Here is a 17,942-nt window from a genome sequence, read left to right as displayed (position 1 = left end):
AAAATAAAATACCTACATAAAGAGTCCATGTAAAATAAAATTAATCAATAGCTAAAATTAATAATAAAAATAATGAAAAAAATAAAAATTCTTACTAAAATAATAGATTAAGCAGCACCATGTAGCTCAAGTTCGTCACATCAAGCAGGTAGCAGCCAAGCCACACAAGCAAGGCAAAGCTATTTTAATTTTAGTTAGCCTGCCTACAATTGATGTTTGATTTTAGTAGTTGATCAAAATGTATACTAAACGACTCAATATGATTTTAGTTAGCCTGCCTACAATTGATGCTCGATTTTGGTAGTCGATCAAAATGTATACTAATCGACTCAATATGTGTCTACCTTTTGAGTATAAGTTTAGTGCATAAATAAATTTTTTCACTAACATAATTTTTTTCTTCTTCTAATTTGATGTGTTTATACTAAATGACACTAACCTAAAAAATATAAAGTGACTAATTTTTAACAAAAAATTATCATGATAAAATATTACAATGAGACTAGTCACACTATTAGCATTGAGCAGCTTACTAGTTGCAAATAATACGATAGGCAGAACGGGTGTCATTGATCAAGAAGGAAAACAAAAAAGAAATCCAGTTTTTGGTGCGATCACTCAGGGATTGAGACTTATGAATTGACACTGGGACCATAGATGGAGAAGCAAATTTTATAGGACTCGATTTAAAAAGATCTTCGTGAGACCCTATCTATATCATCCATCATATGATCCAACAGCTAGACTGAAGAGGAGAGAGAAAGAGTGAACGTATCATTACAGGAGAGATAGTCTTTTATACGACTGGATTATATAGAATTTACTTCCCATGAATGGTGGTTACAAAACACACAACAGCTCCTCTCTCTCACACACATATACTCATTAGACACTAGTCAACACCGACTGTTTTTCTGCCGGCTTGATCTGGCCGAGCAACTTCTGGCAGCTTACCCATCTTGTCTCAAATAATCGCTTGTCACTATCACTAGCTACCTATGAATCTATGATCGACATGGCCCTGCACGCAGCAGCTTCCATGCACTGTATGCTTTGCGAAACATGGCTGTCCCCCAAATGTGGACGCAGTCAATTTAAACGCCAAGCACCTCAAGTGTGCCGCGGCCACACCGTGTCCATGGTCCGGGGCACATCCATGTGCATGTCGCAGTGGTCGAACAACTCGGCTGCCCCCCCGGGGCAAAACGACAACGGATCGCACGAAAAACCAATGCCAACCATCATTTCGTCCGCCATGCTGCTGCCCGGTGGCACGTACGCTGGCGGGTCACTTGCACCCGCTTCGGCTGGCGGCCGCGGCGACGGCGCGGTTCCGCTGATGACCGTCGCGAGGCACGAGACGATGGCCTCGTTCTCGTCGACGCTGCCGCCGCCGATGTGGGGAAACATCAGATCAGACGAGCCATTTCTTGAGGAGTCCACGACTCCGAGGGCGTGGCTCGTGGTCTTGGGCGACGTTATCCTAGCAGTGTGATCGTTGGAAGGTAATGCATGGCATGTGTGCTCGTTCACGTAAGTGACCTCAAACATTGGACCGTCGCTGCAGGCGCTGCCGTTATCCTGCTGCTGCACTTTCTTCTTCGCTGCGCAGCACCGATCACGGTTGCATCTGTAGTAGTACCTGCACAAATACGTAGCTAGAATTAGGAATGCTGGCGTGTGAGGACTGAGTAGCTAGGGTCCCATCATCTTCTTATTTCTAAAACAGATGCATGTGTGGCGAACTGGAGATTAAGCTCGCCCATGTTGACGACGCAAGTCAAGTCGTCGGTGCAAGCGTACGTCACGAGTGTTCCAGCGAGCATATGACGGCAGTTAATTGACTTAGTCGAGTAGTTAAGTTGATCAGTATGAAATGGCTGGGACACATTGTATGTTGTAGTTGAGCTAGCGTACGTAGCTTGGCTGCTTGTTGTTGATGACGCACAAATTCCCAAGACTTCCGCAAGACTTGTGCATGCAGGATGCACATAATTCCAACAGAATTCTTATGAAATTCCCGCTTTAGATTAAAGAAAAGAAGACACATGCATGCTCATTAGAAAATCTAGTATAATTCCTGATTAATTTTAGGTGGTTATAGTCTGGATTTATAAACACATACTATAGTTGATCTTGGAGTCAACTTTTTTTAGATGACTGCCTTTCAAAGAACATGTACCCTTTAATTTATCTAATGATTATCCGGAATCATCAATTCTTTTTTAGATGACTGCCTTTCAAAGAACATGTACCCTTTAATTTATCTAATGATTATCCGGAATCATCAATTCCACCGAACTCCTCTTTTCAAAATAAAATTATATCCGATTTACTCTTACGCTGTATTAGAATATATTTTCATTTTTTAGACGACGACTATACTTTATGTTTTCCTTATGAACAGCATATAACCATGCCCTAGCTTGTACAGACCACGAGGTAAAATTATTTGGTGAGATTAGCTAAAGTCTTGGAACGTACTAGTACGCATATGCATATTCCAGGGAAATGAGAAAACTTGGTATCATTAAACCATAGAACTTCACCTTGGGAAAAGGCAGTTCTGAATGTTCTTTTGACCGTATTTTCTCCACTGGTATCCATCCTTGTGTGGCGAGGTTGTGATCTCCTTCCTCGTAACCTCCTCCTCCTCTCTACTCCTCTTGAGGGGAGTAGCATCTTGTCCACTACCACCCGTAGCAGCAGCATCAACACACTACATTTCTAACTAAAAAATGTTGAAAGCATGCACACAATTGATGAGTGCATGAAGATGGAAGGCTGTCAGTAATTCAGTATACCTGATGCGTTTATCCTTGGTAGGAGCGCTGAAGGCAGTGCTATTGCCAGTCATTATGATCTCCGGCGCCGTCCTCACCACGTCCAATCTGTCACTGTTCGCATGCTTCAGCACGGACATGGACTCCATGAACACTCGCGAGAGCTCTTGGCTGAACGCCATGGCCTCCTCCTGGCGGCGGCTATCCAGGGGGCGGCCGAGCAGTGCTTGGAGTTGGGCGTTGAGATGGTAGCCGCCGGCGAGCTTCTGGGACAGTAGCATCATAGGCTCTCGATCAAGTGACATCTTTGGTTTACTTGAGCACACCTTGAGACCTTAAGTTGAGGAGTGTCTTGGTAGCTAGGTTTGGGTCTTGCTGAAGCGAGTATTTATGTAGACAGACCGCTGACTCCGATCAACCTTGCAAATTATTTAAGTTTGACGAGCTCAAACTCTGTTTCATTTATCTAAGTTGATCATCAATGTCAACGGTGGTGCTTCCGATTCTGGTCTTCTGACTGACGGATCGATCAGTAGAGTATGGATGTTGGATAGGTTGATTGCTGTATGTAGTATCATGGAACATCAGTACAATGGCACATGGAGGAGAAATTTCTGCTTATGGTGGTCAACCCTGCGCTTGACAAGTGAGCTGGCTCTATTGTGATAGTATACCTACTACGCAGCACTTCAAGTTGTTGCGAACTTGCAATATAGTACGAGGCCAGATCTGCAGTTTCGAACTCTTGTGCTCTGATCTTCTAAGCTCATTCCCAGAGGAGACGCCGGACAGGGACGCCAATGTGACAATATTGGATAGCAGAACGCGTAGCATGTCATGGAACACATGGAGCAGGTCAAGATGAATGGCGCGTTTGTACTTTTGATCCTACTGGGCATAGATACAGGTCAAATCCATATGCCCAGCTAAAAGTTTCTAATTACCAAATTGCTAATCGTATGACAGTCATGGAGAGTGATATCTGCCCTTGAATTGCATTTTCTGTTCTGACCAAGCAGCGAGGTCTTGCTGGAGAAATCTGGAGGATGACACTAGTTAGAATAAAGAGTTCTATCTGTATCTGATGACCAATAAACAAGGCCGGCGACTTAATCTCCGAATGACCTAACATTACGCTAGACGGTTCAAGTCACCACCAACTAGGGTCCAATGCGGTTAAAAATAGATTTGTTTCCTGGTAGGTCTAGAAGTCTTGTCTTAGGAATATGCCATGGGGATATTAAACCTTTTTCTTTCCGATTACAAGGTGATGGGCACGCACTACACACCAGTAGCGGAGGGTGAGCCAAACTTGAGGAGGTGCCAAAAGAAATTACTAATAATCTTTATCTCATGTTGCATAATAAGCGCAGCAGTTTTCGACTTGAATGGATTTTGAAAGTAGGAACCAAACCTCTGGAGCACAAAAGGTTAAATAAAAATTAAGGAAATTCACCCAACAACCAGTGAAAAAAAGTGACGGAACCTTGAATCTCAGCTACCTAAGAGGATACAAAAGTAAAAGCGTCAATAGAAGGCAAACTAACAAATTGAACAAAAGTTAATAATCTTACAAGTATAAGTGGATTAAGGATGAGAAGGGGCCGGGCGAAAAGTCAAAAATCCACCCTGGTCTCCATTAGCCTTTGCCAGTGCTACACACAAGCACCACTCTCAAACATCCCCAAATATGCCTCCTATGAACACTCGCGCGTGTGTATAAAACTAAGACGGCTCTTGCATTCATCCAGGGTTGTACCCGGTAGGGGTTGGCTGGTGAGGGATCAGAGGACCACTTACAACAGGCGTAATCCAGAATATCTTCTACAGCACTGAAGGGTGAAGATCTAACATATGCATATTATGTTCTATTAGAGATATATCTCTGGCCTACGTGGACCCAAGTCCAGCTTTCCTAGGACTCCTAGGTTATGGAGGCACGTCATTTGAAAGAAGGGACCCTGAAGGGTCCTTGTTCAAGATAACTTACCAAGGTATGCACCCCGCACCTTGAAAGTCTCGGGTTGTGCACCTCGGGATCTTCAGAGGTCGGTACCTAGGAGATTCCTGAGTTTTGCACTATATTTTAGAGGTCAACACCTAGGAGATTCTTGAGTTATGCACTTTAAATTCGTCCTCGACCTCGGCCTCGATTTCAACTTCTCGACCTCGCTTCAACTTTGACATCTCGACCTTGGCCTTGACTCCAATATCAGGGCCTAGATCTTGACCTAGGCCCATATGGCCTTGGGCCCACATCTAGAGGGCATCACAAGCCATATCGAGCAAATGATCATAACATTGTAATTGTTGTACCAGCACATGACTATCATTTGTACAAGGCCATGCCCATGTCCTATAAACATCTCCATGTAACCCTCTCACGGGGGAGCTCATTCACTCATAATACAAATGCAAGACACATTCACAAGGGTGACCCTAGAGACTCCGACTTTGGAGACTCAGGGCTCACCAACTAGAAGTAGGATGACTTTTGGTTTTGAAACAGTATAAATCTCGTGTCATACATTAACTCACGGATGCGAGGCTTGTCAAACGGCCAACCATCCCCTATTGTGTTCGTGTAACTTCGTGACGTATCTCACTCTTAGTCCCGGTCACGTGAATGCTCCTACTTACTCATATTTACTTACAACAACATGTTCGTTCATGTCATCCTTGTTATGTTAGCCCATTAGGGCATCACTAGTGTTTATTTATTAAGGTTGACCTTAAGGTGCTAACATGGCCTATGACAAATTTCTATAGTGCATACAGTCCGACGCAGGTTTTAAGATGGGATCCACCTGGCAATAAAAAATGAAAAAAAAACAACTCCTCGCCCCTATCGTTTCTTCTCGATTCCCCATCATCAATAACACACTCCTCCAGTCATTGGCGCTACCCCCTCCTCGTCTTCCATAGTGTGCCACATCCCCCCTACTAGACACCACTTTCTCGTCCTATAACCATTGCACTGTCCTCCCCTCTCATAGCACCATCCCTCCTCTTGGCTCTCGACGATGAGATCTGGCATGCCAAGTCTATCTGGTGACCGCCACAACTTTCTCGACATAGGCTGACTGAATCCGTCAGCGGCCAAGGCAGAGAGAGGAAGGAGGCGAGTGAAACAAGAGGATGGAGCACCAAATCTGGTTGTGGCTGTGGCAGAGAGAGGAGGGTGGCATGTCCATGGCATGGCGGCCTTCCTCGACTGTAAGCAACAGCGGCAACCTGGTGTGGTGGCAACAACGATCCCTCATCCGCTCCTCCCAATTCGTTTTTTTATTGCTTAAGACCGGGCCTTATGCTTGCGGTTCCTCAAGCCTTTTTTTTTGCTAGGCCGACATCCCTATTGTTTGAGGTCGACCTCAAGACTGCCAGGTCATCTTTATGATTTTTTTTCACACACTACATGTGGCCTTATGTTCTATTCTTATCATTGGTCATACTCCTATTTTTTTCTAACAAAAATACCCCTATATGCTTATTTCCGTTGGATTTAACCGATCAATATATGTCAACATTTTGTCAATTAACCACCCCAACCATGTATGATGATGCAAAGGCTCCTATCAACACACACTCACATATAAGGGCAATCCATATAACGCTAACCTAACACCCTTTATTTGTTTGACACCTCGAAAGTCACCTCACTGTCATTCACTATTCCCTAGGGCCTAGTAATACTTAATCGGGAATTAGACAGGCCTAGGTGGGCGTTAGCTAGGTAGGATGGTGTCACCTAGCGCCGAGACGGGCCAAGTGGCTGCCTTGGGCAATACTGCTGGTTTGCCCTTAACACACATGCCTCCCACTCCGTGTACTCCTCCCCACTCCGTTGACGCTACATAATGTCGTGCCTTACTTGGACATCATTCCTCCTTAACTAGTCGCGATGAACTCACCAGAGAAAGGGGTGCCATCACCAACAAAAAAGCGACTGCAGCAGCCAATGATGTGTAAAGACAACTCAAGCACAAATCTTCAAGCAAAATCTAAAGCTAAATTCGATGGACTCGCCCCCCTCCCACACCACACGTTAAAAAAAGGAACGGGCATGATAATTTGTCATAGCTTTGTTAACACACTGTTTGTCATAAGATGGCATGCATGTGGAACCAAAAATGAATATAAGAGGATAATAATGCGCAATCGTTTCCAGTTTTAATCAGAAAATGATGATACAAACCATGCACAACTAACTGCACCTACAGCCATCTCCAAAAGAAAAGAATTGCACCTTCAGCTCAGATGGCTTCTTTGGATAAACATGATTAGGCACTGACTACAGCAATCAGCTCAGTCGGGTAGCATCCTCATCCCGGGAGTACTGTTCACGCAGAGTGTAGCATCCCGCCTGTTGCCGGGCTATGTTGATATTCCAACAGGCACAACCCCCTTGGATTAGGAGAGAAAAATGTATTAATTCCCATGCTCCCGTGAGCAAGTAGACATCCATCTCAGTCCCCCACAAAAATATACTTTCAGATCAATAGAATGTCACATGTAATTATGAATCGTGGCTCGCGATCAGTAATTATCATCATCGTCATTACTGTTATAAGGAAAATGCACGTGATCGCCGAAGGGCATATGGTCGTCCAAATCATATCTGAACGAGTCCCACGTCGAGAACATGTCACCGTTTGTCGACGGCGGCGCCGGCAACGCCTCCGTCGTAAAAGACAACGATGCTCCGGCCCCTTGATCGGAAGGGAAGACAGGCAACTGATCGTGCGTCTGGCTACTCGAACCAAAGCTCAGTATCATGAACGGACCCCAAGACGTAGACTGGTACGGCCCCTGTTGCTGCATCTGCGCATTGGGGTGGCCGCCGGCCGGGGAATCGAACCTGAGCACCAATCCTTCCCTTGCTGCCGGCGGCTCCGCCACGATGTCGGGAGTCGGGACGGGCGCTGCGCCGCACGTGTGCTCGTACGTGTAGGTCACCGTGAACAGTGGCGGGTCGTCGTCGTTCTCTTGTTGCACCAGCTTCGAGGCCAGGCATTTCTTATCTTCACGGTAAGAACATCTGAAATAGAGCCTGCAATGACACTTTCATGGGTGCATGAGTATATTAATTTCACTATTCATTGTATATATGTGAGGCGTCGTTTGCCCATGTCGTCAGCCAATTTGATTATTTGATATGAACTAGGTCTAAGCTAAAGTAGCTCCGTGTTTAGTGTGTTTAGTTCTAGATCGTATACCGGCTATTTTAGATATACTTTTCCCCCCAAAAGGATGTTATATACATTTGGCCAATATACAATTGTATTTTGCCCCCCAAAGTCACTATTTGGTGAGCTTCTTTCCGACGAAGCCTCCTACCTGACTTCTCAAAGTAGCTCAAGTCCACTATGCAAAATAACATGTTGGAGTCCCTCGCTGCCCACTAAGTATATAACGTAACCAATCTGCTAATTTCCAAATTCAAGCGATCGATTTCAAAACGTTTATATATATGGATGGTGAGTGTGTAAAAGACATTTGTTGTGAAAGAAAATATATCTTTCACGAATAAGGTGCGACGAGAGTGAACTCACAGGTGTGACTTAAACTTAGAAGAGAAGTGAAGAGAAAAGAAATACCAAGATGTATTTTAATGAACTGAACTCTCTTTGTCTACCATGTGCCCGTGGTCTGTATTTATAGTGCCTTATAAAGGGTAAGTGTCTATGCATACCTCTTCAGGGGTAGAGATACAAGTTGTTACTAGACAACTGGGACCTAAGGCCAGTCAGATAATACACGGCTCAGATTCAGGTAAATCTGAATCTACTATGATGACATCATTTGACCGTGGTACTATAGTTGCAGCAAGTGGCCGCAACTGGTCGTTTGTTACGGCGCTGCTCTGCCCAGGGTGTCAGGTCGGTCGCCAAATAGATCGTTATTAAATACAGGTCATCTCATAGCAGGTAGAGGGCGACCAGCGAGCCCCCCCCTCTGGTTGATCTTTCTGAATGACCGATGGTTCCCACCAAAGGCTCCGGGGGTTCGTGGCCTTCGGGGATTTGCAGGCTCCAGAGCTGAGGCTCTGAGGCAACTTCAGAAGGGTCCTAAGCCTAGGGGCCTATGGACACAGGTTGGCGGAGCCAGGAGCATCGGGGTCCTTGATGGCGATCCCCCAACAGTGGCCCCTCGTGAGGGCGCACAACAGAGTGGCCAACCCCGTGGTCTTTGGAGTAGGGTCTCTGATGATCCTTTGCTCCATTGCCAGGGGGCTAGTCCTCCAAGTTGTAACGGATCACGCAAGTGCCAGTCCAACGTTTGGAGCCGAATGCCCAACGTCGCCTACAAGAGAGTTCATTGAATGCATCCTGCGATTAGTGGTACTGTTATGCCTTGCCAGGCAATAGTGGGACATGTGGCGCCATGCCATTGAAGGGTCATGGAGAGTGGTTTAGTTTCCCCATGATCATAGGAGAACGAACGGAACGTGGCGTGTGCATGCGTCCTAAGGGATGCAGCATTCCCCGCCCTGGGTCTATAAAGCAGGGGTCTCGGTCGCGCGACATCCTTATCCGACACCCTTGTTCTTTTTCTCCCTCATTATTGCATCTGCACCTTTCAGTCCCAGCATTCCCAGCCTCCATTGCCGGTGAGTCTATTTTGCTGTATTCCTAAGGATGATATGACTCGCTCAGGCTCCCGTGACAGAGTTGGTTCCCTAGCCGGGGGCCGCCTAGACCCCGAGAACCCTGACGCCGTGTTGGTGGTCTCAAGCACCACCACCCATTAGGCAGATACAACGCTTGCTGCCATTGATGAACCAGCAGTGGGCGGGGCCGTTGATACGCATAGGCCGACCAAATCCATGGCAATCGCAAATCTCCACCACTACCCAGACCGACACCGGGCATGGAGCTCCCACCGTGCCAGCAAGAAGTACCCCCTGTAAACACGTGCGCTGGGGGAGTTGTCTGTCATCGAGGCTGAGCTCGATCAAATAGTCGAGGAGGGGAAATCCCCTCCAGATCTGTCACTCGCATCTTGAGGGCGAGGCGACCTCGGCACCATAGGGCCATGAGATCGTGGTCTTTGAAAGGGTGCTCTGCTATTTTTATGTGGAGCTCCCCCAACTTTCCACCAATGCTATCGCCTGCCTGGCCATCTTCGAATGGCCAAGCGGGCGAAGGGCTGTGAGGGACGAGTAGAGCTTCGTCGCTATCCATGAAGCAAGCTACCAGCCAAAGACTTGGACAGAGTCAGCTTTGGCAGCGTGAACTTCTACCTCTGGCAAGAGTACTAGGATGCTTTCATGGCGAAGCCTATCAATGACCGGTGGTAAACCGGGTGGTTGAAGGGGTGGTTCTATTATGACGTAGGCATCGGGTCCCCCCTTTGCTCCACCAATCGGAACATCCTTTGCATCCATAACCCGGTGGTGGATACCTCCGAGGCGCAATTTGTTTTGAGGGTGGCACTCCTCCAGATGGTGGCTCGGAGGATGAAAATGCATGATCTTGTGGAGGAGTTCGCGATGCAACGTGTCCAGCCCCTTCGGGTGGACTGAGACCACACCTTTGAGCAAGGTGAGGAGGACGAGCCGAATGAGTACTCTAGGCCCTTGTCAGTTCAGGTGAGTCCTCTCCATTGTATAGCATTGAGACAACAGATGTGAAATGCCTTTTTGTTGTAGAGAGTTGCCTCACGCTGGACCAAGTAGCCAAGATCGTGGAGAAGTTCTTGGGCCAGCCCTCCATCGCGGAGCGGGACCAACGTTTGGAGCTGGTTGGAAGTTAGGAGTGGCACAACTGCATCTGTTCCCACATGGGTTTGGCGGCACCGGCATGTCCGGATCAAATGGAGCCTTGGGTTCCTAGGAAGCGAGGGTGCGGGTGCCTGGAGCCTTGGCCACCGTAATTCGTGTGCCCTCGCTCTGAACTCGAACCTCGCCTGCCCCCACAACCTCGTATGCCACCTTTGCAGTCGAATCCTCTGAGGCGGAGTCAAATGAAAGAAAGCGCCAGAGGCTCGCCGAAAACATCAGGGCTGCAGGCGACGGGGCTACAGACAAGACCCGATCCGAAGGAGGCGATCAAGGGACGGGTCCTGCCCCTTTGGACCCGATCAGGCCTAGCCAATGTGGAGGGGATCATGAGGCCTCCCTTGACATCTACGTGGTGTGGGATATTGCTGGCCCCTTCGACGACGAGGACGTCACATGCCCTTCTACCGTCACGCCAGTTGGCACGGGTGAGATGTTGTTTTTCCACCTTTTACTCCATCGTGCCTATGCCTAGGGATCCTGACTTTGGCGTGTCTCCTGTTTTTAGGGGTTGTTGGAGTGAACCTGTCCTTGGCCTCTGACCCGGAGGTTCTAGCTACCCCTGAGAGCCTGGTGACTCCTTCGGAGGTAGCTAAGGTAGCTAAGGTGGCTGCTCCTAGCGAAGGCGATAGGCTACTCACAGCATCGGGCCCTTGTAGTGGCCCATGAGGTGGTGAAGCGAGCGAAGTCTGCGGAGGGTTGTCTACAAGAAGAGACATCATCCTAGGAACGTGTGGAGGGCCTTCTGAAGGGAGAGATAGAGCATCGGGAGTGCGCGGAGGCCAACGCTTAGGAGCCCGCCGAAGCATGCTGGGCTACGGAGGCGTCCATCACCGAGGCTATTATGGGACGCGTGGCTACGGAAGGTGATGCCTAGGAGCTCTGGATTGTGACAGCTGCGGTTCAACAAGAGCTAGCAGAAGCCCGTGCAACAGTGGAGGCACTATGCATGGAGCGCCAAGGGCTGGTCGGGCGCACAATGGAAGCAGCCCACACCATCGAGGAGGCCCTGGGTGGCCTAAGGGCCAAGGGTCCGCCAGTGCCCTCTGGACCAAAGGTTCTGTCCCAGATGCCCTGCTGGCTCTAGTTTGCCGCGGGGGTGACGACCAGCGCAACCGAGGCCTTTGCGGACTCTAGCGTCCATGTGGCCTCGATGCTTCAGTCATCTTGAAGTGCTGTCATAGCCGTCCCTAGGCTTTATGGTCGAGGATATCCGGTTAGAGACGCCATCGAAGGAGATCCTTGCTGCCTTGAACGGTTTCCACCGGGGGGTTTGGGTGAAACATAGCCGATCCGCCACTCTACGTTTTATGGTAGATCACGTGAAGTCCACCACCTGAGGAAAGGGTGGTCGGGCTTCAAGTCCAGAGACATCCCTACGCGCACCGCAGCTACCGAAGGACACTTGCTCATCTAGGATGCCTCTTTTCCTAGAAATTGCTCTGCAAGAGCAGTCTCCGCACGCGGGCAACACTCTTTAGGATTCACGACCGGAGGTGTAGCTCTGAGTAGGTTTCATCGTTTGTTGTCTTTCTTGTTTATCTTCTTTTGCAGGGGCCGACGACCCAATGTGTTAGCCCATCATTCCTGTTGTGTGTATCTTGACTTTGTTTACCACTCCTTTGCAGAGCTATTTCTCCTGTATGCTTGTCTATTTATTTAGGTGATGTGCTGGGGATATACGCATGTCACATGGCTGACTCCTGAGCAGGATTTGTATGTACAGGTTTGGCGACCCAAAGCAATATGAACCTTCTTGAGTGCTCGGGCAGCCACTTCTGGAGGGGTCCCAGGACGTCCTGATGCTCCAAGCCTGCCTACCTTCCCTGCGGTGGGAGCGCTTTGTCCTTCCTTGTGATTCCCAAGGGTGCGTGGACTCGGAGGTGGCCACCGACATTTTGGTCAAGGATGAGCCAGAGGACCCTGCATTGGAGATTGGCCCAGGTTCCGTAGGCGTAACCGGGTGGTGAAAAAAGGGATTTTGAGGGCACGGGCCCACGCTACTCTCGGTATTTTGCTCTCCCTCAGAACCCTAATGAAAAGGTGCCATCAAAAGTCCTTGAGGATGTCATGACCTAGATAAAGACGGGGGATGTGGAGGCTGCAGAGGATTCATCACCGTCGGTGGAGTTGGACTTCTCGACCTTCGATTCATATCCCTCCTAGGTGGATTCCTCCTAGGTCGGTGCCTCTTCTCACGCTCAAGGGGACTCTGTCTTTTGTCGAAGGCTTTCACGTCAAGGGTTTGCGTGATGCCACCCCGCACGTTGATCAGACTGCATGGGTGGTGGCTTCAGCAAGCGGAGTCTATCCTCCGTAAACCCCGACACTTTTGGAAGGCGTGGCGGCTTAGCTTGTCTTTTAGGACTAGATTTATTGTAACTTGTAAGGCATATTTCCAAGTGCATTTTTTTGCCTGTATCATATATCAATAAGATTATGATGCGTTGACTTCACTTTTCACCATTTGTTTTTGTCGCACCTATGCTCCGGAAGTTCCCCTTTCCCGCCCCCTCGCATACTGTGGTTGCTAGCAGCCGGAGGGTGCGGCTAGAGGTACTTTAATGTGTCTTACATGCGACTTAGAGTGATAAAGCCTCACTCTGGTGATTGTGACTGAGGATAACGCCTTCAAGGTGCTGATGGTGTGTACCTCAACGCGATCGAGGCTAAAGCCCTCGAGGTGCGGAGGGTAGACCTCAACGATGCCGAGGTTGATGCCTTCGAGGTGTGGAGGAAAGACCTCGATGCGATCAAGGTTGATGCCTTCATGGTGCAGAGGGTAGACCTTGACATGACCGAGGCTGAATCCTTCGAGGTGCAGATGGTAGACCTCGATGCGACCAAAGCTCAAGCCTTTAAGGTGGTGAAGGGTTATATGTAGCACTATTAAGCAGATACGTAACTTAAGTTTGGTCTTTACTATTAGTAGTGAGACGGCTATTTTTAGCACATGTGAAACTACAGCCTTTAGTATGCCATGTAAAGAACGAAAGTAAATAGCAATGCTGAACTTGTAGATATAACTTACGTTTTGATGTTTATCGTTGCTAGGGAATAGCAATTTGCAGCATAAGATATGACTAGGTTGGACTGCTATTCTTTAGTGCATGCCACACTAAGGGCTCTAGTACGTCATGTAAGGGTCGGAAGTAAACAACAGTTATGAACTTTGAAGAGTTGTTGCTAGCAAATTGCCTATTGCAGCATAAGATATGACTAGGTTGGATTGTTATTCTTTAGCACATGCCAAACTAACGGCCCTAGTACGTCATGTAAGGGTTGAAAGTAAACAACAGTGCTGAACTTTGAAGAGGGCAGTGGTGGGGCGTACCTTTCACAGATGGGCCCCCCCTCGACGGAGGCCGCGATGAGGCTCAATGGAAGCAGGGCTTTCTGGAGCCCAGAGGTGGTGGCCAAAGTGGGGGTTGACGGCTGTACAGAGTTGGAGCCGATGTCGCTGTCGAGGGGTGGTGATGGTCATCGGAGGCAGGGCCATCCAGAGCCCCTTTGTGGGGACATTGGTTCTTCGTTGTCGATTCTTCCGAGTTGGGACCATCATGTCCGATATTTTGTGTAGTGGTGAGATGTTCTCCTCTTTTTTCGGTGTAAGTGCATGATGACACAAAATAATGGCAGTGCATCTGACTCCTGTAAGATTTGTTTATTCTATCGTCATCGCGATGTGGTCGCTGATATGTGGGCCAACTTACTATGGACCCCATATTCAAGGGACCATGTAACAGGGTGAGATTACACCACAGGAACCTGCTCTCGTCTGACTCCTAGGGTCTTATGCCTACTGCCCCTGCACATGCCAAAATTAATTCAAGCAATAACTATGACACGATGTGTGCACGAGAAACCAGGGCATTGGGTGGCCGCGTGCTCCCAAGTTGGAATGGGAGTTGTCGCGAACATGCTTTATAAGCAGTGCCTTGCCTTGCGACTCTCTTGCCTCTGAGTAAGACAAGATTTATTTTTGCAACTCAGCTTGTATTTCCCATGGCATTTCCTCCCACCTTGGGTGCAAGTGGCCATGTTGATCCGCCATCAACACTGACGCTGGTCCCGCTGGTCGTGTTGCCTCCCGGGGCGGGTGGTCCCAAGCTGACAACCATCATGCTTCCGTCATTGCACAGGGGACCGACTCCCGCCGCTCCATCTCAATCTTAGGCCCGAGCGGTTGCTTCAGTTAAGGTTATCGACATCTCTGATGATGAAGAGGAGGTTGTCTGAGATCTCCTGGAGAAGGTGATCAATGAGGAGGAGGTGGAAGAGGAGAAGACAAAGGAGGCATCCGCCAGTTCTTCTTTGTCCTCTGACGGGGTTGACTATTGCATCAAGGTCTGAGGTGGGGTGCCGTGTCTAAAGCGCCTGTGACACCATTAGGACCTTGTAGTCTGTTAGTTTTTTTTCAGTTTCCTAAACAATCATGAGTTCGGAGGGGTGACCTGCATATGTACACTTCCTTTGGATCGTTGGTTTAATGAGTTCGGAGGGGTGACCTGCATATGTACACTCCTTTAGATCATCTCTCTCTCTCTCTCTCATAGCTTTGTCTCCTAATTGAAACGTTTGTGAGGCTTTGGGTAGAACACCATACGCATCCTTGGTCCACGAAGACAGCAATAGTGGCGGGACGTTTACACGTAATATATATGGAGTGACTGCGGGTTCCAGGTGTGCTCGAGGGGGCCCCCTCTGTCTTCGCCAAGCGATAGGAGCCTGGCTTGTTGGATTCGAGGATGAGGTAAAGGCCTTCCCATTTATTCTGAAGTTCTCCAGGAGCCAGCGCTCGTCGAAGGACTAGGTCTCTAGGCTTGAAGGTCAGCGGAGCGACCTTATGATTGTAACAAGCCTTGGTTTCAACAATGTATAAGGTCGAGGTATCAGATAACCAAGAACCTCATGCCCTCTATGAGGTCAAGGGATACTTCTCTTTCTTCGATGGTCTCCAGTAACTGGACCGAAAGTGTCCATCCCTTGGCTTCTGTCGAAGTCATGGCTTCATCGCTGAACAGCAGGCCAAAGGGGGTAAATCTGATGGATGGGTAACCGTGGTGCGGAGAGACAACAACACTTTTGGGAGCTCTTCGACCCATAGGTCCTTAGCGAGGCCAACGAGGCACCGGTTTAATCCTGAGAGGATGTTGCCGTTGGCACACTAAACTGCCCCGTTCGACTGTGGGTGATAAACTACGATGAAGCACATCTTGATGCCGAGCTCGATGTAGAAATCTCAGAATGGGCCAGAGTTAAACTGCGTCCCATTGTCAATGGTGAGCTGTCATGGGATGCCGAAGCGACAAATGATATTTTTCTAGAATTTTTTTGGATGTTCTTGGGTTTAATCGCTGTGATGGGCTCGATCTTGATCCATTTGGAGAAGTACTCCTAGGCCACAACCACATACTGGAGATTCCCCTTGGTACGTGGGAGTGGTCCGATCAAGTACTTCTCAGACGTTCTATAATGCTAAGTTGACTAAAAATGCTTAGTAAAACGTTTGGAAGAGAACCTTTGAGCTATCCTCAACGTGCCAGGGTCCAGATGGGAGTGATTGGCTGCAACAGAGTTAGAGGCTGGTGGCTTCGGTGCCCCATCCACTAGCATCCTTGGTAGGTACGGATGAGTTCCTCTGTATCGGTCATGATTGTGGGCCAGTATAGCCCCTGGCGGAGTGCCTTGCCTGTCAGGGCATAGGGCGCAAGGTCGCTGACACAGAACCCCTAGTGAATCTCCCTTAGAAGATGGGGTCCATGCTCCTTGGTAACACAACAGACTAGGGGATGCATATTCCTACCTTGTAAAGAGCTCCGTTGATCAAGAGGTAGCCCCTGATGCGCTGTTGAATACGGCGGAGCTTGACATGGTCGTCATGCTCCTCTGATCCGTTTAGAAAAGAAAGGATGGAGGCCCTCTAGTCCAGGAGTCCAATAAGCAGGATGGTGGTGGCAACATCATCATTGGTACGGGCCACCGACTTGTGGAGGACCTTGAAGAAGGACCCTGAGGGGAGGACCCCACTTCCGGTAGAGGCCTTATCCAAAGCATCTACCTCGTGGTTGTCCGCACACGGTATGCTTCGCATTGAGATGCCTCAAAAAAGGACCCTTCGGCTCTACGGATGGTTTCCATGTAGTTCAACAGGTCTGGATGCCGAGTCTGGAAGCTCTTGTCAACATGCTCAGCAACATCCTAGGAGTAGTTTTGAAGACGAGTCTGGCGGCTCCTAAGGCTCGAGCCTTGCAGAGCCTCAGGATGATGGCTTCGTATTCAGCAATGTTGTTGGTTGTCTTGAACTCTAGGCGGGTAGCAAATGCTGCTCGCTGGCTAGTCGGGGAGATCAAGACTGCCCCAGCCCCCACGCCATTGACCCCGTACACTCTGTCTATTTATATTGTTCATACATCTTGGGGCGGAGTCTCCGAGGGCCCTACAGATGGGGGAGTCCACTCGGGGATGAAATCCGCTAGGTTAGCTAATTGATGGTCGTACAAGCCACAAATTTTACCGCAAAAGGTGCTAGTTCCATAGCCCACTTGCCTATGCATCCCGTCACCTCCCGGTTAAGGAACATGTCGCCCAGTGGCTATGAGATTGGCACGGTGATGTCGTGGGTGAGGAAGTAGTGTCGGAGGTTACGGGAGGCTGTTAGAATGGCGTATGTCACCTTTTCTAGCTTCGTATAACGTGTCTTGGCCTCTGCTAGAGCCTTCAAAATGTAGTAAACCACCCTCTAAATAGAGCGGTCTTCCTTCTCATCTTTGCACACGAGTACGACACTTATGGTGGAGGCAGAGGCGAATAAGTACAAGACGAGCCCATTGTCGAGAAGGGGTATTACAAGTTTCTTGAGGTTAGAGAGGTCGGCCTAAAGGGCCTCGAAGGCGTTCTAGCACTCTATCGTCCATTTGAATGGCTTGGAGCCCGTCAGTGTTTTGAAGAAAGGAAGGTTGTGCTCAGCGAACTTGGAGAAAAATCGATTGAGGACTGCGAGGCAACTGGCAAGGCGCTGGAACCCCTTTCGAGTTGGTGGGTGGTGCCATCTCCGTGATGACATGGATTTTGCCAGGGTTGGCCTTGGTGCCTCGCTTTGAGACAAGGTATCACATCAATCTTCCAGCTTTGGCGCCGAATACACACTTCTCCTGGTTGAGATGCACGCCGGTGGCTCGGAGGCTATTGGAGGTCTCTTGAAGGTCAGCAACGTGGTTGATTTTGAGCTTATTTTTTACGACTATGTCATCAATGTAGGGTACCACATTGCGGCCTAGCTGGTGCTCTAGGATTTTGCGCACTAGGCGGGAAAAGGTGGCTCTGGCATTCCGGAGGCCAAAGGGCATTCGAATGTAGCAATATACCCCAAAGGGGTA

At 48.7% G+C, this 17,942-nt stretch overlaps 2 protein-coding genes across 2 annotated transcripts in view; both read right to left on the bottom strand.

Moving 5' to 3' along the window:
* Positions 1-816: 816 nt before the first annotated feature.
* On the bottom strand, positions 817-3,220 carry LOC133910139 (WRKY DNA-binding transcription factor 70-like). The gene is made up of 3 exons (XM_062352653.1): positions 2,805-3,220; positions 2,550-2,690; positions 817-1,642 (listed from the first exon to the last, which is right to left on the bottom strand). The coding sequence occupies exons 1-3, from the start codon at positions 3,086-3,088 to the stop codon at positions 1,111-1,113; spliced, it is 957 nt and encodes a 318-aa protein (XP_062208637.1). The 5' UTR covers positions 3,089-3,220; the 3' UTR covers positions 817-1,110.
* Positions 3,221-6,931: 3,711 nt separating this feature from the next.
* The window catches only part of LOC133910137 (probable WRKY transcription factor 4), a 28,798-nt gene continuing 17,787 nt past the window's right edge, over positions 6,932-17,942 (bottom strand). The window contains exon 3 of the mRNA XM_062352652.1: positions 6,932-7,833. Within this exon, the coding sequence (XP_062208636.1) occupies positions 7,320-7,833 (514 nt within the window). The 3' untranslated portion in view covers positions 6,932-7,319. The remainder of the gene's footprint in view (positions 7,834-17,942) is intronic.

The sequence above is a fragment of the Phragmites australis genome, chromosome 2 (assembly GCF_958298935.1).
Source record: "Phragmites australis chromosome 2, lpPhrAust1.1, whole genome shotgun sequence".
In the NCBI taxonomy this organism is placed as follows: domain Eukaryota; kingdom Viridiplantae; phylum Streptophyta; class Magnoliopsida; order Poales; family Poaceae; genus Phragmites; species Phragmites australis.
Note: the sequence above shows the minus strand (reverse complement) of the source record. Positions and strands in the feature narration are given on the sequence as shown.

Excerpts from the sequence above, each read along its gene's own strand:
- LOC133910139 (XM_062352653.1), bottom strand. The coding sequence starts at position 3,088 with ATGTCACTTGATCGAGAGCCTATGATGCTACTGTCCCAGAAGCTCGCC. Across the intron at positions 2,691-2,804 it reads ACCAAGGATAAACGCATCAG|TGGACAAGATGCTACTCCCC; the intron begins GTATACTGAATT and ends TACGGGTGGTAG. Across the intron at positions 1,643-2,549 it reads CAGAACTGCCTTTTCCCAAG|GTACTACTACAGATGCAACC; the intron begins GTGAAGTTCTAT and ends GTATTTGTGCAG.